This window comes from Lissotriton vulgaris, chromosome 6, assembly GCF_964263255.1.
Source record: "Lissotriton vulgaris chromosome 6, aLisVul1.2, whole genome shotgun sequence".
NCBI classification, from domain to species: Eukaryota; Metazoa; Chordata; class Amphibia; order Caudata; family Salamandridae; genus Lissotriton; species Lissotriton vulgaris.
Genome location: NC_141694.1, coordinates 1,022,935,948 through 1,022,959,053, shown reverse-complemented (window position 1 = coordinate 1,022,959,053; position 23,106 = coordinate 1,022,935,948). Strand labels below are relative to the sequence as shown.

The window sequence follows — 23,106 nt, the reverse complement described above, 5'->3', positions numbered from 1 at the left end:
CTCCTACCTTACTACTCTTAACCTAAAAATAATCCTTCCTTAAATAACTACCATGTCTACAACTTGCATTTATCAGTCGTAAAGCTACAACTTCAAACGACTACTTTATATACTAGCCCTACCAATACACTACAACCCACAATTGTACCCTGCTTTTATCAAACATTCTATGATCATTTTTTCACCTACTCTTAATTATATTCCTTATTACACAAAGGATTCATACTTTCCTTTCTAGTGTTTAAACATTGTGCTGTACACTTTTCTAAGTTATAAGAAAACAGTGGAACCTAGCTTATTCAACAAATACAAAATATAGTATAGAAACTCAATGGAAGCTATACAATTCAGGTTGTCCTGACCCAGCCGGGCCAGGAGTTTATTACCTACAAACAATGTTAAATATACAATACAATTTTTCAAGACACAAGCCTGTGCCGTACTGACAAAGAGGAAGGAAAAAGATATAGGGTGAGAAAGAGGGTGATTTTCAGGCAATGAAAGAGAGCAAAGACAGGGCACTGCAAAGAATGCAAAGATTGCTGGCAGTGTCGCCTGGAGTGGAATGTACACCAAATTTTTGAGAATATTACAAGTGTCAACCCACTCTTGGGTGTCGACGTTTCGATCCCTAAAAGCTCTAATAGATGCACGGGATCATCATCAGGACTTATTTAAGTAGCAAAACATGCCTGAATGAGCAAAGCCATGTGGTTGAGGTTACACACACGTTTAAAAGGAGTTCGATGGTTGTCCTAATATGGTCGTTTTAAAACTTCAAAGTCCGTCTATGGGTGGCTGCACTTTAAGTCTCGTGCTAGCATCGGAACCTGAAGTATGGAAGCATCAATGGTGCCATACTTTTGTATCAGAATTTCCAACTTTTATTCTTTTGAAGTTACAGTATTCTGGCTTGCCTCGCCCTGGGCTTCAGCAATGTGGATAACGGGCGTTAGTCAGGATATGACAGCCGCCTGTCCCAGGGGTGCTCGGTCGATGCCGGATTCACCATTGTTGCTTCCATACTTCAGGTTCCGATGCTAGCACGAGACTTAAAGTGCAGCCACCCATAGACGGACTTTGAAGTTTTAAAACGACCATATTAGGACAACCATCGAACTCCTTTTAAACGTGTGTGTAACCTCAACCACATGGCTTTGCTCATTCAGGCATGTTTTGCTACTTAAATAAGTCCTGATGATGATCCCGTGCATCTATTAGAGCTTTTAGGGATCGAAACGTCGACACCCAAGAGTGGGTTGACACTTGTAATATTCTCAAAAATTTGGTGTACATTCCACTCCAGGCGACACTGCCAGCAATCTTTGCATTCTTTGCAGTGCCCTGTCTTTGCTCTCTTTCATTGCCTGAAAATCACCCTCTTTCTCACCCTATATCTTTTTCCTTCCTCTTTGTCAGTACGGCACAGGCTTGTGTCTTGAAAAATTGTATTGTATATTTAACATTGTTTGTAGGTAATAAACTCCTGGCCCGGCTGGGTCAGGACAACCTGAATTGTATAGCTTCCATTGAGTTTCTATACTATATTTTGTATTTGTTGAATAAGCTAGGTTCCACTGTTTTCTTATAACAAAGTTATACCCATGGCTCTTAGCTATCCGTTGGGTTCCCCTTGTTTCAATAAAACGTACACTTTTCTAAAACACTATTCATCTTTAGTTACACTTCCCATAAATTACTCTACAAATTACTCTACCAACATAACTTCTAACCTTTTTTTATTTGCAATATATAAAAAAATGCACTCCATGTTGTTCAGATAAGTACTGCAACAACAATTACTCTAAAACGTATTCCTCTGTGTAATGCATACTTCAATGTTTTATTTTAATGCACATCTTCTCATTTCTATCTTTAGTTCAACAGTGCAATCTTCTGTTACTATCTTGCAGTACTTTAACCAACACTCTGTATATCGAAACTCTTTATTCATCATTCTAAAAAATGTCTAATTAACTCCTGCCTTTAAAAAACAGTTCTAGGTTCTTAATAGCCAATTTTGCTATCCCCACTCTATGGCACCTCAATACATTAATTGTTCAATGTACAAAAACATACCAAACATACTTTTTTACTACACTAACTACTCCTATCTCACTGAAAACTTCTCTGCCACTCATTTCTTATATACTACCTCACTTTAGCAATAACTAATGGAACAAATAATTTTGTATTTTTATTATGTTTACTTTTTGCAGGAAGAAGGAACCAAGTCAATATTTATAAACTGAAACGATACTCTTCTAAGGTTCCCAGTTGGCAGGGGGGTAAGACAGGGTTGTGTCTTAGCACCGACCCTGTTTTGCCTCTATGTCAACAGCGTAATATCCCACCTTGACAATGTCACCAACAACGATGCCCCTAGGTTGGCAGGCAGGAGGGTTCCGGCAATTGTTTGCCGACGATGCTCTCCTGCTTTCCAAATCCCCGATGGGGATCCAACGTATACTGGATGGGTTTGGGGACTTCTGCAGAGCTCATGGCCTCAAGATCAATGCAGAGAAAACCAAGTTCATGGTATTCAATCCCTCGGTAACAACTAGGCCAAATCCAACCTTCGGATCTGATAGGCTGGAAAGGGTTAGAACGTTCCAGTACTTGGGGGTAACTCTACACGAAACCCTATCCTGGGGTCCACAGATAGCAAGATCTCGCCTAAAGCTATCGCAAATGGTGGGGGCCATTTTGAAGGTTTCGTATTTCTCAACCTTCAAGCCAGTTAGTCCAGCCCTGGAGATGTACAAAACTCAAGCCAGAGCAGCCTCATCTTATGGTGGTGAACTGTGGGGTCATAGCGCTGGGACTGAACTTGTTAAGGTGGAAACCAACTTCCTTAGACGGTTGCTATCTCTACCACAAGGCACGCCTCTTTTACCATTGAGATTAGATCTGGGCCTCCCTTCAATAGGGGACGAGTTAGCCCTAAAGCCATTGAGGTTCTGGCACAGGCTATGGTCCACTACGGAACTGTCCCACTATAGGGAAGATCTGAAGCACGTCTTGAGCTATAATTGTTCTGACAGAATCCCATGGTTGGCCTATGTAAAACGAGAATTTTCCCGATTAGGCTTGGCTGATCTGTGGGATGATCCCGAAAGAGGCTGTCTTGGGGTGTCCCGCAAAATGCTCACTAAGATCTACAAGGACAAAAGCCTAACCATGCTTTTGTCCGCCCCGAAAATTGGCACCCGCACTGAACAATTTTTGGTTTCCAAAAGTTCATTTAAGTTTGAAAAATGTATGGATATTATTTTCCCCATTACTGCAAGGAAACTTTTTATCCAATGGAGGTTTGGTACATTGCCCCTTAAAGACTTTACAAGCAAATGGTCTACATCGGACGACAAAACCTGTCCTGGGTGCAGCACGAATGTGGAGGATGAACTACACGTGCATTTTTTTTGCCCTGCTTACAGCAGACCAAGAAAGTACTGGCTTGTACCGCTGTGTAGGAATCTAGGCTTTAGACACTGTTTACAATCGTATAGAATTCTAAAGACAAGTACTTTGCACTGTATTCTTTTTGCACTAACCAAGTATCTAATGGCTATGTGGTTGAAGAGGAAAAAAATACTGAAAGGGTAATCCACAACCATGAAATGAACTGCAGTGAATGGTACCTTGAATTCCTCGGACCCTCACATATTATGAACCAAGTAGTTTTTGTTCCTTGCATTGTTTTTACATTGTATGTTAACATGTGATTTTAATGTTTTTATTGCATCTTTTATGGCCTTAATGGCCGAAATAAAGAACTTTTGGAGTGGATACTCTTCTAAAGACCATAACACTAAAGGACTCAACAGACTACGTTACAATAACATTGTGGAGGGAAGCAACGGAATTCAAAATAAATATTGGACAATATTTGAAAATAGCTCGCGTGACTACATGAGTTGAACGGAGAAAAAGTGTTGAACACAACGAGACACAGTCAATGCGAAGTAAGTAATATTTAACCTATTTATTTTCTTACAGTAATCTTGCTTAGATATCATAACTGTACATCCCTATAAAAGTACCTCTAGTATTAGGTACAAAAACATGCCTTTAACCATAACTCTTAAATAGCTTTTGTTTTCAAGAAACTCTTAACAACTTGAGAGCATATTTACAAACACAGCATTAAAATTATCACCAGTATAACGGCAAAAAAGTGCCACTAAAACAGCAATAATGGACTTCATAATATGCTCTTCAAAATTCTACACAGTTCAAATAGAACCCCAGGTTCCAGTGTAAAACTAAGCTTCAATTTAAATTGTGTACAATTCTCAAGAGACTATTATCAAGCCTGTTAGTATCACTTTACCAGCAGTTGCCTGCCCCCAAAGCAGCAATAATTTTAACGCTATTCTTGTATGCCCTTATGTACTAGATGTTGCAGTAACTGAAATACTTCAGTCTCTTAAGTACTTTCTCTTTGTTTTGCACACCATTATTGATTTCATTTATGTATTTTCTCCTGATCAACACATTGTTAGACTATTGCTGTATTTGATAATCTTTCAAAGAAAAGTATACCTTTAAGCTAACGTTCGCCGACTCTCCAAAAACTTTCATCTACCCAAAACCAATAAAAAGTGATAACCTAGAAAAATCGAGACTGTATATTCTAACATGCTATTTTGCTAGTCAAATGACAATATCAGCAAAAAAGTTCAGCTTTTGGTGCATTACAATGTCACCTTCCTTTATAATACTACTTACAAAATAAAAACGTATAGAAACTTTATTACCACACTGTTACATGCAAATAATCTTGTCTTTACAATCTATTCACAGGTAAAAGAACCTCCTTCGGAAACTATTCAACTTGAAATATATGGCATTGAGAGTACCGACCAAGAAACCTGCACATTAACTACCCAAGTATTACATATTGATAATTATCAGTCAATAAAGATAAACAATGACACTTTGATGGACAACTTTGGGATAAGTACAGATGCAGAAGCATTATCAGATGAACTAATACCATTTCTTCGAAGAACTTTAGACGTCATTTTCTGCAATGATGTAATTACAGAAATTACTAAAGACATCACATACGACTAACGTTGTGAAAAGTATAACCATGTGACATTTACTACTCCATTGAATGTAACATTACGTTTGCCAATGACAAGTATAACCATGTGACATTTACTACTACTTTGAACTTTACAGTAATGTTATGTGAATAAAAATTTAAACTTTTGATTAGCAATGAAAATGTAATCTGTCATGACGGAATGACAGAAACTACAAAATAAATCACACCACAATAATGTTTTATGGTGAAGACTATAGCCATATCATAGTTACTACTTTATTCAATGTAACAGTAATATCATGCTAATAAAAAATAAAAGTTTTGCTTACAAATACAAATTTAATCTGCAATAATGTAATTGCAAACATTACAAGATAAATCACAGTACACAACAGTTTTTACGGTGAAACCTATAACCATGTCATATTCACTATTTTATAGAATGTAACAGCCATATCATGCTAATAAAATTGAAAGTTTTGTTTAACAATAAAAATGTCATCACTTTATATATTGTTTAGACACTCTCGTCCTTTTAACATCTTTATATGTCATATATTCCATGTCATCTGCATGAATGGATATCTATTTTTACAATAACACTCTGTTTCAAACCCAACAACTATAACTTTAATAATGCGAGACCTATTGCATTGTAAATGCTTGTTTCTGTAGTAGGTGTCCGCATCGGATATTGGGAAGTGGTAGATCAACAGAGAAGAGTTAGCGCCTGCCTGCAATTTGTCGCAATCTGTCTCATGCCCAGACCTTTCACTGAACTGTGTGAATAGAATTTCTAGGACTAGTAGGCTTCTAGCACATCACTGTCGTGACTGGGCACAAATGGGCATTGCCAACCCTCAACAGCTGTATGAGGTAAGTACAGTGTGGGGTAGAACCAGTGGAATGCATATTGGGTGTTTGCACAATAACAGTATAGTTCCATATCAGGAGCATTTAATCCACCCAGACCGAAGGGCAAGGTTAACATCTCAATGGTCAGTCGCCGTTGTCAGCCAGCCCATGTAAAGTGCACCAGTAGGGATCAAAGGCAAACACAAAAGCACCCAAGTGAGCTGGATAGGTAGATTGAAGAAAAATAAAAAAAACTGTGGCAGAACTACCATCTAGCAATGGCCAGTCTGTCAGCAAGAGAGGGTGGCAAGGCCATCAATACCAGGAATCGCTCTTCCAGCTAGGTCTCTGCACGGAGATGCCCGACATAATTCAAGTGCTGGGATCAAAGCTGGGTATTATGCATGGAGGCTGATAGAAGGGGTATAGTGCCCAGGTTCATAGGACGTACTGAAAATAACAGATTAAACAAAAAACCTACCTTTCCCAGCCACTACAACATTCCCAAATCTTTGAAGAACCCCCATCCTCCAACATAAAAAAATATATATAAAGGTGGAATCAATCCTGGGGTCAGCATAGCGAGACCAACATCTCTCCACTCCAGAGGCGGGATGGAGTGCCGGGCATGGGCTTAGTTACATGCCATTGATAGCATTGTGGCCTGCCCCCAAAAATTAATCACACTCTTATATACCACCATGCCAGACAGGGGGCCTTGGGTAGAACCCAAGACGCTGGAGAGGTGCAGGATGGCCTGACTGGGGAACTAACCAAGGAGAAATGGAAATATTGCTGCTTGTGATGGCCTTTCTCTTGCCGAACTATAGGCTATGACTTTGTGTTAAATTTCATTATAGTGTGTCAGTCTCCCCTTGGCCTTTTCAGGATTGGCCTTCTCCCAGACTCTCGCTACTTGAGATTCAGATGTACAAAAGCTGAGTTTCTACATCTTGCCTGGAACAGTGCAATAATTGCGGACAACTGGATGGAGGTGCTGGACTGTACTGCCCAGGCGATTGGCCACGCAGTGATGAAGTTGTCCCTTGTCATTCTCCTGGACTATGTAAAAGATATTCTGGCTGTTATTTGCCACCTAATGGCAATTATGCTTCTGTTGGCCAAGAGGAGGGTGACCATGCTATGGGGTCCCCACGTTCTTTCTCCCCTCTCCTCTCTCCTCTCAACCCTCTCCCCCTCCCTCCTTTCAAGCCTGTGGCATGATAAAGGCCATTGTAGCATGCATGGGCTGGTGCCTGCAGGGCAGTGCATACTTTAGAAATGTTTCCTAACTGGTGAAAGCAGTTTATAATTACCCCAAAAAATCGAAATTTGCAGAAATAAGACCGTTATATGTTAGCTATGGTTTATAGAACAGATACAAATTGATTTCTTAATTTAGTTAACAAAATCATTTATTTGCCATCTTTCATGACGACAGGTAGGTTCCAAGGATCTTTGCTCTGTTTCCATTATTCTTTAGGCCAGTATATGATGTTCTCACTGTCCCTTCTAAGCTTAATTTGTGATGCTGACTGTGTGGCTGATTCTGTCTCTTTGAATGTGGTGCGAAGCGGGCAAGGTGTTGTTTTCTTGTAAATAAATGTGCATTACTGAAAGTAATTTTTCATATCGCAGGTATACCAGACTGAGAAAGAGACGGTCTCTGGTTCAGTTGATGTTTCAGAAGAAGCAGACGAGTCCCTTTGCTATGACTTAAATGTTTCTACAGATGAGGAAGGATATGATGCTGATAGTGAAAGTAACCCAGACGACTGTCTAACTAAGGTGGAAGGCAAGTGTAAATTACTAATGTAATGTTATTTCTGAAGTAAGTTCCTCAAGTGTTTGTACGTGCCTGAACTATGTAAGGAGGGCAGTGTAAAAAGTATATAAATGTGGAGCTGTACAAATTTTTTTTTTTAAATACTTTATTTTGAGAATTTTAATAAGGGTGACAGACAGTGACCCAGAGTGTAAGCAACAAAGCTCCCCTCCCCCCAAGGTGTAAGCTGTACAAAATTCTTGGTTCAGAATTGGGGCAACTTGTTTATTTCTCCCATTTTATCATTAGCCATAATTTCAGGCAAAATAATATTTAAAAAGTAAAGTGCGATAGATCAGACACAGAAATTTGTGGTCATTCAATTTAAACACTTCAAAGTAACATATGTTTTTTATTTTTCACAACTTTAATAGATTATGCAAGAACTAGATTATATCTAGATCCTCCAGCTGACAGTATACATCTTTAAATTTATATGCCTTTAATAGAGATGTGACGACCGCTATTCCTGGATTTAAATATTTTGTTAACTATATTTTTATTAGGATAGTCTCTCAGGATACATTAACCCCTTCGACGCTCATGACGAGCTCAGCTCGTCATGAGGCACACTGGAGCTGTGCTCATGACAAGGTGAGCACGTCATGTATAATAGGATTATCAAACAATCAGCACAGGACGGGAAAAGCCTTAGCAGCCAAGGTGTTAAGAGGCAAAACCGGACTTGCATCAGGCAAGAGTAGATACACCTTTAAGAAACAACTCCCAACATTATGATAAGGTATGTTGATAGCCGCAGCTTCAGTTCTGACGGTGAATGCTCATTATGCTTCCCATTGTTGGTTTTCTGATTTTTAGTAAGCGGGTTAAACATTCATAGTTGGTTACATTGAATTATGGATAGGGATGTTGAAAGAGAAACCCAAACCTGGATGAATTTCATGGTGAGGTTAAGAGGCTGTAGAATGTCTTCGTTGAAGGCTGAATACGTTTAGTGCTTGACGTTATTTTAGTTCTCCTTGAGGGGATCGCCATTGATAATCTTAATCATTAAACAGTCCAGCCCAGGTGTGAGATCCCAGATCACTTTTTTGAAGAAAATATATAGATCGCTAATGTATTTCCTAGAATGACTAGAACTGCTTAGAATTTTTTTTTTATCAGCCTATAGAACAGGGTGTGTTGGTGAATTCCATTTATTTACTTTTAAAAAGTGCTGTCACCAGAGAATTAAGTGACAAAGAAAAAACCTCTTTCATAATTTATTTTTATTTTTAAAGGCAATTAAGTGAAGAAGCAGGTACAGTGCAGCCACAGAGGCTGCAGCAATGCAAATAAAAACATAGGTGCCAGCCCTCCAGTATCCCATCATGCCCTCATTTGAATTTTCTGGCTTTTGATGACAGGATCCTGGAGCACTCAGCTCGTATTTTTTGTCTTTTTGTAAATCTTTCCAAACCTTCTTTAAACATCTTCACTCAGCATCTTACATTTTTTAGTGTTTTCCTTTCATTTTGCAACAGATAACATTTTTTCTCGCCTCAGAAAAAGGCCATCTAGTTTTATAAAGTGCCTTGCTTGTGGCTAGAAAAGTCAAAAGCACATCTCCATGATTGGTGTATTCTTTACCTACCATACTTCCACACTGTTGACAATTGCAAGCACTACAGGACTTTTTCCAGATGCACTCTGAAGGACTGTAAGAAGATTAGCCTTCATTGTCAAGATGGACAGTGCAGGCAGCAGGAGTGAGGAGAGAATGAGCCCTCTACCAGAGACCCTTTTTTCCCTTTTCCATCTCGGAGGACATCACAGAGAACAACATGTCAGTAGCCAGATTCAGGACATTGAGACAAGGTACTGCACCTACATGTTAGCCATTGAGAAGGCAGAGGCATAGACATACAATGTCAAGGGAATATATTGATGTTGAAGCTTCATGGTTATCACATTTTACTTAATACCACTATTGTTTGGGGTTGTTGGACTGTTGTGTAAATTAAAGAAAATAACACATTTTTAAGGTGAGCAAAATAATAATTTAATAAAGGAATTTTCTTTTGATGAAGTTGAACAATATTAATGGGTTATTTTTCATTAGAGAAGTCTGTAATAAAAATATATTCTGAGAAGAGTAAAACTTAGGAACAACTGAAAAATAACTAAAACTGAACCCTTGATAAATTAGTGTATATGAATTAACCCAGATGCTGTCAGGTGAGCAAGTGGAGTGATAGGTATTAATATCGAGAAAAACAAAGACTGGGAAAGGTAGAACTGACAAATTGAAGAATTTACTGAGCAGTGAGTGAAAGAACTATGCTGTGCCTAGATACCTCCATTATTGTACATCCTATCCATTTTCATGTATTTATTTAAGAGCCAAGCCTGCATCACCAGTGCTAGACATATATGACTCTTCATCTCTGGAACCTTAGCTGACATTTATTGTTTCCATTGCAACTTCTACCACCATCTCCACCTCATCCTGTAGCACCTGATTAGCCTGCTCTTCCCAGACCTCTACAATCTGTGTGCACAGGCTCAGCTTCCTTCAATACCACCCTTGAACGCTGTCCCTTTATCAAGAACTCCACTACCTCATTCTAGATCCTCCTATAGATTAACCTTATGGTCACACTATTGATCTCGCCATTCAGGCATACTTCCTCCTCTAAGCATTCTTCCAGATGCAAATGTCCATCTAGATCTCACTCATCTTCCTCAGTGACGTCTTCCATAGCTCTTACTGGAAGGTATTCACAGATCTAGATAAATGTTCCTTCTGCAAGGATCTCCTCATGTTGAGGACATTTAAACTTTTCAAGATGTTTTCATCATAGGTGCGAACAAATTAAAAGATCTGCCTGCCAGCTACAAGGAGATCCGCTTTGTTGATTTTTGAAACACTTAATCAGAAAACATTTTCATAATATCTGCTAATATTAGATCCAGGTCTCTTGGAGTCAGCAATGGAGCTTTTATTAACACCATCTCTGCTAAATCAGCACCATTAAGGCTTCAGAAAATACTGATTATCCGTTATTCCTCAGGAAGACTCCTCCTCCTGAAGCACTAATTGTATCATTGGCAAATAAGTATCGTGCCTCCACTCATTCAGCCACTGTCTCAAGATAAGAAGAGTAAAATATTGGATTCAGTGGGAATAAAGGTGTATGGCAGTCTTCTTCCATGGTGAAAACATTGAGTGCCACAGCCCTCCTAGATGGCTATGATAGGTCTCACTGGGACTCTTTGCAACAGTTTACTAATGACTTGCCTAGGGCTCATTGAAGATTTCATGGCAGCAGTAAATGAAGGCATGATGATATTGAACCTGGTAGTCGGTGCAGCTGCAGACACTTCGATACTTGCTGCTCATGGCCTGGCCCAAGGTGTACTTCCTGGTTGGGATTTAGAAGTCTCAAGCTTTAGGCGCAATAAAGGATTCTCAACCTTGTTTTTTCAGGCAACACGTTATTCGACACATGCAGATGATGAGATGGCTTGAATAAAATCTGAAATGGAGATCCTTGAGGTTGTTTGGCTAGAAAACCAGGAGCAACAAACACACAAACAATGGCACACATCCAGAGGCAGTAGTGAGTGGGTAAGACAGTCAGAGGCCAAACGACTCCTCATTTCTCCCGTCCCCCCCTTGCTTTTGTTACCCAGTCTAGTGGGGGCAAGCATTTCAGATTTCACCAAAGACTGGAGCTGCATCTCTAATGACATATGGGTTCTGAATATTGTTCAAAATGGCGATTGTCTCAGATATACTCCATCAATAGCACCAAGAAGTCTTTCCCAAAACATCTGGATAGACTTGATGACAGTGTCTTCTTGCAGAAACAGTTTGTAGAGGGAGTTCACTTTTCACAAAAAGGATTGGGAATTTATTCTTGCTTCTTTCTGGTGAACAGGAAAGGCTCAAGATTGAATTCAAACATGTTTTTGATCTAAAACGTGCAAAAAAATGGATATAGAGAGAGAAATTCAGGATGAGAGCACTCTATAATATTTAACAATAGCTTCATCAGGGTTTTGGCTATGATCCATAAAGCTAATAAATGTTTGTTGTTTCTTTCCTATGGGTAAATAGCAGTACACATTCCGAATATTTATAGTGGAAAGCAATCAAAACAAGGTCTTTCGATTCAGCCTCAGGTGAGTACCACTCCAGGTGCATGGTTGTCATTACAGCCCTTCTCAGGAAAAAGAGGATAGTCCTCTAGCAATTTGTGGACAACTGGTTGATCAATGCTTCAACATTGCAATAGACTCAACAGCACTTCCAACACACAATCTCTCCTTTTAGTCGACTGGGCTTGCATGTCAGTCAAGCAAAATTGTCAATCCCAGCACAATCCTTGCATTATCTTTAGGCAGTTCTGTATACCTTAAAAGCTAAAGTGTATTCTTCGGAGGAAGCACTATTATCTATTCTTCTGAAGTGGCACATACTTCTAAAAACAATCCTTCCAATAGTGTTAAATGTGGGCTTGATGTCTTCATGCATTTTCCTGGAACTGAATGTCGTCCTTTCCATGAGATGATTACAGATCTGTCTGAAAGCCCAGTGGTGCCAGTTCTCGGAAATCGGAAGACAAACTCACTCTATCTACCCATACAGCCCAATCCCTCCTGTGCTGGTGCCATCTACAGAATTTCTGTGGGATGAACTTCAGACAGGTGTGAACGGTCAGTTCAGTTGGGGTGCTCATTTGGATCACCTGCAGATTCAAGCGACTTGGCCTGCAAACAAAATATACCCTATCAATTTGCTTGAACTAATACAAGTACATCTAACCCTGATAGCTTTCCTCCTGGTTTAAATATGGATTCCCTGCTTGTTTAGATAGGCTATATAGCAACCATACAATACCTAATAATCAGGCATCCAGAGCCTTAGCTCAGTTTCTCTACACTTTATACGATGCCAGTGTATATTATCAAACAAACTTATTCTAGGGCCAGAATGATTCTGATAGCACTAGAGTGGTCTCTAAATTGATTGTACACTGCCTTTCTTCACCTGTCAAAGCAGCCACATAGGAAGCTGCAGCGCAGGCCAGTTCTCTTTCACAATCTGGGGGCCAGATTCTTCATGTCAACGTACTGTCCTTAGCTCTGCTCCTGAGCTGATATCATATGGACACTTGAACCTTCCTCGGGGACGCATGGATGTTCTAAAGGAAGCCAAGCAAGCATCCACAATAGCTTCATACTCTCAAGAGAAAGAAATTCTTCTCCTGTGGAGAAGGAACACTGTTACTGTACTTACTTCATTTAGCCATGTCAGCTTGCCGTTCTTTTCACTGAACTTCCAATTAGCAGCTATTACTGCCTACCAAAAAATGACATTCAGAATTCTCTCTTTTCAACATCCCAGTGGTTAAGGACTTCCTTGACTGCATTAAAATGTCTTTCTCCCAGTAAGAAGACCCTTTCCATCATGGGAATTCAATATTGTCCTCTCAAGACTCATCGGTTTTCCCAAGTGAACCTGTTCATAAGGCTCTCCCTACAGCATTATTCTTGGAACACTCCTTTCCTCATAGTGATAACAGCTGCACACAGGGTTAGCGAGATTCACGCAATGTGCTCCCATTACCCATACACAGAGCTCCATCAGGACAAAATGGTCATGCGCAGCCACCTCCAGTTTCTCTGTAAGGTATTTCTGATTTCATTTCAATCAAACCATTACCTGGAGACTTACTTTTAGAAACCTTCTTCCTCTGCAGAGAGGTCTCCCCATGAGTTAGATGTCAGGAGAGTGTTTATATTTTATCTACATAAAACAAAACATATATGGAAATCTAAAGTTTGGTTCAACTACGGTCCCGTACAACCTGGAGGTCTTCTACAAACCTTGATTTAGAATCTAAAACAATGCCCAAGTAGGGCAGACCTACACGAGAAACATGTTTTTATGTATTTCCCATTTTATTTTATTTTTTGCCATTCCACTGCTTTTATTGGGGATGGTCTGGTCTTAGTATTCTATTCAGTACTTATGGTTATCAGTGGAGATCAGATGGGACCTGCCCATCAGGAAGGAGACCAACAAGCTCAGTAGTGCTCCTCTGAGACCCATTGTAAGTTCCAGAGTCTTGAAGAGGACATCATAGTCGACTGTGTCAAAGGCAGATGACTGGTCGAATAGGACCAGAAGGCAGGCTTCCCTTTCATCAAACATCCATTACAATTTGTCTAGTATTTTAAATTTTCACTGTGGCAGTTTTCGTTCTATCGCCTTCCTTGAAGCTAGATTATACATTTGCAAGTAAGTCCTGGTTTGGTTATGGACTGGATATTTTAAAGAAAGTAAGGAATGGTTGCTTACCTGAAATCCTAATTTTCCTTAAGTGGTAATGGATTCCTATTCAAATCATAAGCAATCTACTCTTCTTCCCACTGGAAGCGATAAAGAAAATTATTGTACCTTTGTATCAGTATCCTTTGACTCCTTTGTTTAAAAAAAAAAAAAGAAAGAAACAAAAAACTGGTCAACTTCCACTCCGGGCACAATGGGGTACTATATGGCTAAGGGCTCTTAAAGCTGTGTCTGTTTTTCACTTTGCATGATGGCTGCCTATTTGGATGCAATGCCCTGGTGACAACTTTGTATTTTTTGTAAAAGTTTAAGTAAATAAATGGAATTGTTTAATAGTCATTGTTTGTCAAGACCTTACCTTAAGTGCCAGGATCTCCACAGGAGCAGACGACAGGTCCCAATTCCCCTACACGGTTGCCCGACTGAATATTCTGGCGAGGCACCCATGCGGGGGAAAGTGGAAGGGGAAGTGGAAGAAAAAGAGAGACTGCCTGTTTTCGTCAGGTTCTGCTATCTTCACCTCTGGATGTTTTCTTCTCGACTATTCTACATTCTTCATCTCTGTTTTGAAGATTCGACTGAACCTGCAGATGGGGAAAGAAAAGAACTCTGGTCTTCTGACTCTCTACTCTTCTATGATTTACTTATCTCAACAGCTGATAGCTACCTGATTAATCTACAGGGTGCGCCTCTCTCTCAGAATATGTAGTGAAGTAGCCGTAGTTTCTTCACTGTGGTATTTAGGAATATCTATACAGGGAAAATTAGCAACATAGTTTATTACCTCTGACCATTCCCTAGCAACCCTCTCTCTATGGACTTCTGGAACCCTCCCTTACCTTGCCTACTCTAGTAGACTCTTTAAGAAATCTTGGAAATGAATAGTTCTCTAGTTGGAGACAGCTAACTTGACTTCTTCTGTAACCACTCTCGATAACAAATATCACAATTAGTTCAACTGTTTCAGCTGCTGTTTTCTTTGTTCTAAACGGAAAGGTTTCTCATATTTTGACAAATGTTCTCAGGTTCTCTTCTACAAGGAACAAAAAAAATAGGTTTCGAATAGTTTTCACTTATCTCTGAAGTTCATTTGACACCTTCAAGAATCCTGACGAGAAGATTTTCTCTCAGGAGGAAACAAATAATTCCAAAAAGGGGGAATGGGAACAAATGAGTACTCGGTGTGTACACCCTTCCGCGACTAACAGCAAGAACTGGGGGCTTGGGGGAAAGGCTGGGGCAATATTCTCTGTTCTGGACTGACGCAGTAGAAGTACGCTGTTCTCCGGCAAATTCTTCAGTTGAAGTGCGCAGTTCACAGGGCGCTCGCGCTACAGATGGACTTGGTCTCGCGCCGCTCTTCGGTAGACTAGAACGCTTAATCTTGTTTCGGCTACAGCCGCCATCTTGAGAAGCGCTCACGCCAGAGTATGCGATCAAGAGCAACAGCCTACTGAACAGCAGCCACAGATGGGGACCAAATCTTCGCAGCTTAACTTGCCAACCCAATTTACCCCTCCTGTGACCAGTAGGAGCCTGAATGCTTGCAATAGAGTTCCTGACAGTACCTCCCGGCAAGGAACCCCCTCCCAACTTGGGTTTGTTTGGAAAAGTATCATGAAACTGTTTCATCAATCTGGAAGCATGGATATTTTCGGAAGGTTCCCAAGATCTCTCCTCAGGACCGTAACCCTTCCAATCAATTAAGTAAAAGAGTTTGCCTCTCTTAATCTTTGAGTCTACAATTCTCTTACCTTCATACTCTGAATGAGAGTCAACAGTGATTGGTGTTGGTGGAACAGTTAAATTTACATTGGCCGGGCTTTTCTTCAAAAGCGAAACATGAGACTGGATGTATTTTCATCTGCGAGGGAAGTGAGAGTTTAACTGTAACTGCATTTACAATTTTATTAATTTTGAAAGGCCCTAAGAATCTCGGTTGAAACTTCTTATTTCCCTTGAGATGCAAGTGCTTAGTGGATAGCCAAACTGAATCTCCATTAGAGTAACATGGATTAGATCCTCTCTTCTTGTCAGCGTATTTTTTGTAAGTATCTTTGGCTAGGGATAGGTGTTTTATAGCGGATTGATAGTTCTCTTGGATTCTTTCCCCTAAATCTTCTACTGCCGGAACATCCTAATCTGATTTTCCTAAAATGATATTCGGGTGTCTACCTGAATTTAGGTAAAAGGGAGAGAATCCGGTAGAAGCATGAATTGCATTGTTATATGCAAATACCGCTGTCCAAATAAGCTCAGGCCACTCTCCCTCTTGATCTAAAAGATACAGACAGAGGTATTGTTCAATCTCTTGGTTGACCCTTTCTGTCTGGCCATCGGTTTCTGGGTGATAACTCGTGGAAAAGCGTGAATCTATTCCTAGTTGCTGCATGTATGATCTCCAAAACCGAGAAACAAACTGGGAACCTCGATCGGAAATCACAACCACAGGAATTCCATGAGCTCGAACTACATGTTGGGTAAACAACTGAACCAATTGTGGAGCTGTGGGGATCTTTTTTAAGGGGACAAAATGACTCATTTTGGAAAATGTGTCCACAAAGACCAAAATGGTGTCAAAACTTTGACTAGTAAGCAGATCTACTATAAGGTCCACAGTGATGGTTTGCCGAGGATAGGGGCAGTTGGAAGAGGCAGAAGCTCTCCCACTGGGGCTTGTCTATTGGTTTTTCCCCTAATGCACTTATCACAACCACGGATGTATTGTCTCACTTGAGGGATCATCACAGGCCACCAAAAGTATCTTTTCAAAAGTTCTGTAGTTTTTAAGACCCCTTTGTGTCCAGCTAATGGATCGTCATGACAAGTCTGAAGAGCCAATTCTCACATTTCTTGGGTGGGCAGATACAGGGCCTTCTGAAAATAAGGAAGATTGTCAATAACTGCACTTCCTTCTTCTTGCTTTGCCCAGTCTTGTATTTCTTCATCAGACATTGATTCCCAAATATTTTTCTTTATTTATGCAAATTGTAGGGTGCACACACATTTTTCAGCTGGTATGATGGAATTCTCCTTAGACTCCTCAATCTTTGGTAAGGTCCCCAATCTGGACAATGCGTCTGCCTTTCCATTTGCAGCACAGTCGATAGGTAATCGTGAAGTTATAATCAGCAAAAAAGAGCGACCACCTTAGTTGCCTGGCAGTTTAAGTTTTGGCCGATTTTAAGAATTGAAGATTCTTATGATCCGTGAATACTGTGACCACTTGACGAGCGTTCATCAAATAATGCTGCCACTCCAAAAAGGCGTCTCTTATGGCAAGCAGCTCCTTGTCAGCAATGGAGTAATTCACTTCGGAGGGAGTTAATTTCCTGGATCTGAACGCCACAGGATGAAGTTGACCAGTTTCCTTGTGTCGTTGGGACAGAATTCCTCCTATGGCCAAATCTGAAGCGTCTGCTTCTACGTAGAAGGGTTCTTCTGGATCTGGGTGAAGAAGAACTGGTGCAGAGGTGAAAGAATCTTTTAGGAATTTGAAGGCCTTTTCGGCCTCACTAGACCATTGAAAGACCGCTCCTTTCTTTAACAGTTTGGTAATGGACGTTACGGATTTTGAAAATTCTTTGATGAAATGTCGATTAAAAGTTTGCAGAGCCAAGAAAGCTTTGCACTTCCTTCACGTTCTTAGGGGAGGGCCAATCAAGAATTGCTTGAATCTTAGAGGTATCCATAGAGATTCCATTTTCGGACAGAAAAAATCCCAAGAATTCGACTTCTCTTACATGAAAAGCACATTTCTCCAGTTTCACGTACAAGTGATTCTCGAGAAGTCGTTGAAGAATCGCTCTAACATGTTGGACGTGCTCCTGTTGATTCTTGGAGAAGATGAAAATGTTGTCTATGTAGACCACAGCAAATCGATCGAGAAACTCCCTCAACACGTCGTTGACAAAATGTTGAAATGCGGCTGGCGCATTACATAGGCCATAGGGCATTACCTGATACTCAAATAGCCCAAATTTGGTTCGAAAAGCAGTCTTCCACTAATCTCCTTTTGCAACTCGAATCAGATGGTAGGCACCACGTAGATCTAATTTTGTGAACACCTTGGCCTCCTTGACCTGGTCAAGAAGCACAGATATGAGAGGAAGAGGATATCGGTTTTTGATTGTGACCCGATTCAAAGCCCTATAGTCTATGCAAGTCCTCAATTCATCCTTCTGCTTTTTAGGGACGAAAAACAAAGGCGAGGAAAATGGGGACTGAGAAGGACGAATAAACCCATTGGCCAAGTATTTGTCCAGATATTCCTTCAAGAAGGTATTCTCCTTTTCAGTGAGTGCGTAGATTCTGCTACAGGGCAAGTTGACTCCATGCTCTAATTCAATCTTGCAGTCGTACGGTCTGTGTGGGAGAAGTTCTTCCGCTTTAGCTTTATCAAAGACGGCCTTCAAATCCTCATACTGCGGGGGAATAACCACAGAGTCAATGGCTCCAACCACTACTGGTCTTGAAGATAAGGATCTTGCTGGTGAAATCTCGTCATTTCCTTTTTGAGAGTGAAAACAATGTTCTTGGCAAAAGCTTGAATTGAGTTGCAGAGATCTGGATTCCCAATTTATTTCTGGGTTATGCTCAGTGAGCCAAGGCAATCCCAAGATCAATTGGAACTGGGGAGCATCTATGAGGTTGAAAGATAATTTTTCCAAATGCCCTTGACTATGTCTTAACTCTACAGTCTCTGTTTCATCCGTAATTGGACCTGAGGTTAAATTGGTACCATCCACAGCTCGGACTGGTTCCGGGAATTCCTTCCGAACAAAATTCAAACCAATTTGTTATGCATATTGGATGTCGCAGAAATTCCCTGTTGCCCCAGAATCAATCATGACCGGAACATCCTTAAAAGCCTGGACACCAAACTTCAAATCAAAAGGCACAATAAGATGCGGGGAAGCGGATTGCAGGGTATTAGCAAGGTGTTGTTGACTTTGAGTTGGCTTGGATTGGTCAACCATCAGGGCAACTCCCTTCACTGATGGGACCTTTCTTTTAACGGATTGCTTATCTTGGGTTTCTTTGGAAATTCTCTTATGAAATGCCCCGACTGTCCACAATACAAACATAAATTTCCCGATCTTCGTTTCTCTTTCTCCTCCTTGGATAGAAGACCTCTTAGTGATTTCGGTCTTACTCCGTCGAATCGAGGTGGAAAGGATCTAAATTCCCGCCTCCGCTCAGACTTCCTCTCGGATAACCGCTGATCAATTTGCAAAACAAGATCTATTAGCTGTAAAACCTTAGAGGGTCTATCTGGAATTTGGGACGAGCAACCTTTAGATCTCCTCTTAAGCCTCGATTAAAAAACTGCGGCTCTTTTTGCTTCCACCCATTCAGTTTCGACTATTAATTTGTTAAATTGGGCCAAATATGATATTAGATCACGATTCCCTTGTTTCGGGTCCAATAGTTCGTTATCTGCAGCTTGTGAAATAGTTTGGCGGTCAAAGATCCGAAGAAATTCTTTTTTGAAACCTTCAAAATCATACAACACAGGATCCTCGGGAGACTATTGGCATAGACCAAGAAGCGGCATCGCCACTCAAGTAAGACAATACAAAGGCAGTTTTAGTCTAGTCTTCTGCAAATATGACTGATTTACATAGAAAGTGCAAAGAGCATTGGGTCAGGAAAAGTTGCGCGTTCTGAGGGTTTCCGCTAAAACGCTCAGGAGGAGACTAAGGGATTACAGGAGAGATAGAATGAAAGACTTGTGTGGTAGTTTCTGAACTGGTACTGGGGAACCCTTTTCCCGACGAAGCTCTAGCCTGGAATGAGGGGTCTGCCGTTAAGACATTTAACCTCTGAATAAGCTGCTGGTTTTCGACTTGGGATATTTTGATGCCCTCTGTTAAATCCTTATTTTCCTCAAAAGCTAGAGTAAATTGTTCCTGCATATTTTTAACAAGAATCGCCAAAGCGTTGACATCTAATCCTTCCGTCATCCTGCTCGGGTGGAGTTTTAGGTCGGCACTTCAATCTGTCAAGACCTTACCTTAAGTGCCAGGATCTCCACAGGAGCAGACGACAGGTCCCAATTCCCCTACACGGTTGCCCGACAGAATATTCTGGTGAGGCACCCACGCCGGGGGAAAGGGGAAGTGGAAGAAAAAGAGAGACTGCCTGCGTTCGTCAGGTTCTGCTATCTTCACCTCAGGATGTTTTCTTCTCGACTATTCTGCATTCTTCATCTCTGTTTTGAAGATTCGACTGAACCTACAGATGGGGAAAGAAAAGAACTCCGGTCTTCTGACTCCCTACTCTCTTCTATGATTTACCTATCTCAACAGCTGATAGCTACCTGATAATCTACAGGGTGCGCCTCTCTCTCAGAATATGTAGTGAAGTAGTTGTAGTTTCTTCACTGTGGTATTTAGGAATATCTATACAGGGAAAATTAGCAACACAGTTTATTACCTCTGACCATTCCCTAGCAACCCTCTCTCTATGGACTTCTGGAACCCTCCCTTACCTTGCCTACTCTAGTAGACTCTTTAAGAAATCTTGGAAATGAATAGTTCTCTAGTTGGAGACAGCTAACTTGACTTCTTCTGTAACCACTCTCGATAACAAATATCACAATTAGTTCAACTGTTTCAGCTGCTGTTTTCTTTGTTCAAAACGGAAAGGTTTCTCATACTTTGACAAATGTTCTCAGGTTCTCTTCTACAAGGAACAAAAAAAATAGGTTTCAAATAGTTTTCACTTATCTCTGAAGTTCACTCGACACCTTCAAGAATCCCGACGAGAAGATTTTCTCTCAGGAGGAAACTAATAATTCCAAAAAGGGGGAATGGGGAAAAATGAGTACTCTGTGTGCACACCCTTCCGCGACTAGCGGGCAAAAACTGGGGGCTTGGGGGGAAGGCTGGGGCAAGATTCTCTGTTCTGGACTGACGCAGTAGAAGTACGCTGTTCTCCGGCAAATTCTTCAGTTGAAGTGCGCAGTTCACAGGGCGCTCGCGCTACAGATGGACTTGGTCTCGCGCCGCTTTTCGGTAGACTAGAACACTTACTCTTGTTTCGGTTACAGCCGCCATCTTGAGAAGCGCTCACACCAGAGTATGCGATCAAGAGCAACAGCCTACTGAACAGCAGCCACAGATGGAGACCAAATCTTCGCAGCTTAACTTGCCAACCCAATTTACCCCTCCTCTGACCAGTAGGAGCCTGAATGCTTGCAATAGAGTTCCTGACATTGTTTTATAGACTGCTAAATTGTTTACTTTAATCTTTAAACTTTTGTTTTTTAGAAAAGGGTAGGGGACACACACTCCCTTACACTCTTACACACTCAGTCTCTCTCACTAACACTCACACACTGACACATTTACACTAACACACACACACTCACTAACATGCACTCACTAACACACACACTCAATCTCTAACACACACTCAGTTGCTAACACATACACACACTAACACACCCACACACTCACTCACTTACACTCACTCACACACTAACACTCTCTCACGCTCTCATTCACTAACACTCTCTCACTCTCTCATTCACTAATACTCTCACGCCCTCATTCATTAACTCACTCACTCACTCACTAACACACACTCTCTCTCTTTCTCTCGCGCTCGGTGTGACTGTAGATACACATGCTGAGCATACTACTGCCATATAGTGTTGGGCCCAATGTGTGCAAGTTGTTCTTTGAAGAATCCTTTTTGAGTTGCGAGGTACTGTGACTTCACCTCTTGCCTGCATTGCGCATGGTCATCGACTCATTGCCAGATCGATATCTTTTCGCTGTCTGGATTGGATGTGTGCTCCGGATCGATGCCGTTGCGGTGTTCTGTTCCCAGCTTTTCTCCCTCCATCGGTATTGTATTTAATCGCACACCCCTTCTCTCATATGGGTCGATTCCTGCAGTTTCTTCCAAGGCAGATCTCCGGTCAACCTCAAGCTTTATCCATCTGGGTCCTTTTTCCCTTCCACTAGGTCCACTCTCACAATGCCTCGCCTCTGATGGAATGGACACCTTTACTATACTGCCCTTGGTTTTGCGCGAAATACCCCTGGGCCGTACTCCACCAGGTTTGTAATCTTTGCTTCTCACCTAAGCACAATGAGGCCTCTTGTGACCGTTGCTGGTCTATTTGGTCGAAAAAGACTCTGAGACCTCCCGGCCCATCGACTCCAGGTGTTGCACAGACACCCCAGACTTCTTTGGCACTCACAGTCTCAAGGAGGAGCACCATCCTAAGCAGTCGGCCGCCAACGAGGAGGCTTTCCTGCCTGAAGAGAGGTCCTGCTACAACCTTGATTTAAAAAATCTCCCACCAGCTCAGCAGGTTGCGAGTACAACTCCCATTCCCCCTCCCCCTTGACACTGCTCCGAGCTTCTACCACACAAGGGGGACTCAGCTGCTCCGTAACGACAGAGACAGACTTCTGGGACCCTACACTCAGCTTTGGTTTGGCGCCGAAGAAAACCTTGAAGCCGACTCACTTGGTGCGTGTTCTCCCTGCTCTGGGCGAGCCTGTCGGATCCAAAATAGTTGATGAAAGCTAGTTAAGCGCCATCATGTATATATTCAGTGCAGACGGAAAGATCAGCAGCCAAGCCTGTCAAATTGGTCCTCCAGAACTTGTAGGATCAACTTGGAGCTTGCCACAGGCAGATTTTCATCTACCCCTTGATAGGCCGAATTCTCATACAGCCACCAGTGCCAGACACTCTAACCTCAGAGAGACAGCATAGCTTCAGGGAAGCTCTGGAACCCACACCACCAACCAAACAGCAGAAGAAGCATGATAAAGCGACCAGTCCTGAGCCTGGCTTGGCTCTCCCCTCCACCACACTACTCAGGCCTCGAGTATCACCACCTCATCTCCTTCTCTGCCTGACCTGCTTTCATACACACTACAGGGGTCACCACATTCTGTCCTGGGTGAACTTGTAATGTGGATCCACGAGGGGATACAGAACCTGACCTAAACCCTGCTCACCCCTACACTGCAGAATATACCACCTCCTACCACAAAGTCTTTGGTAGGGCTGCAGCATATCATAGAGTGGGATTGCACATGG

General features: G+C 41.4%; 1 protein-coding gene across 3 annotated transcripts in view; it reads left to right on the top strand.

Annotated features, from left to right (window-relative positions):
- The window catches only part of LYST (lysosomal trafficking regulator), a 4,348,576-nt gene that overhangs the window by 578,747 nt on the left and 3,746,723 nt on the right, over window positions 1-23,106 (top strand). For all 3 annotated transcript variants that reach the window (XM_086927077.1, XM_086927076.1, XM_086927078.1), the window contains one exon: window positions 7,550-7,706. In XM_086927077.1, the coding sequence (XP_086783203.1) occupies window positions 7,550-7,706 (157 nt within the window). The remainder of the gene's footprint in view (window positions 1-7,549; window positions 7,707-23,106) is intronic.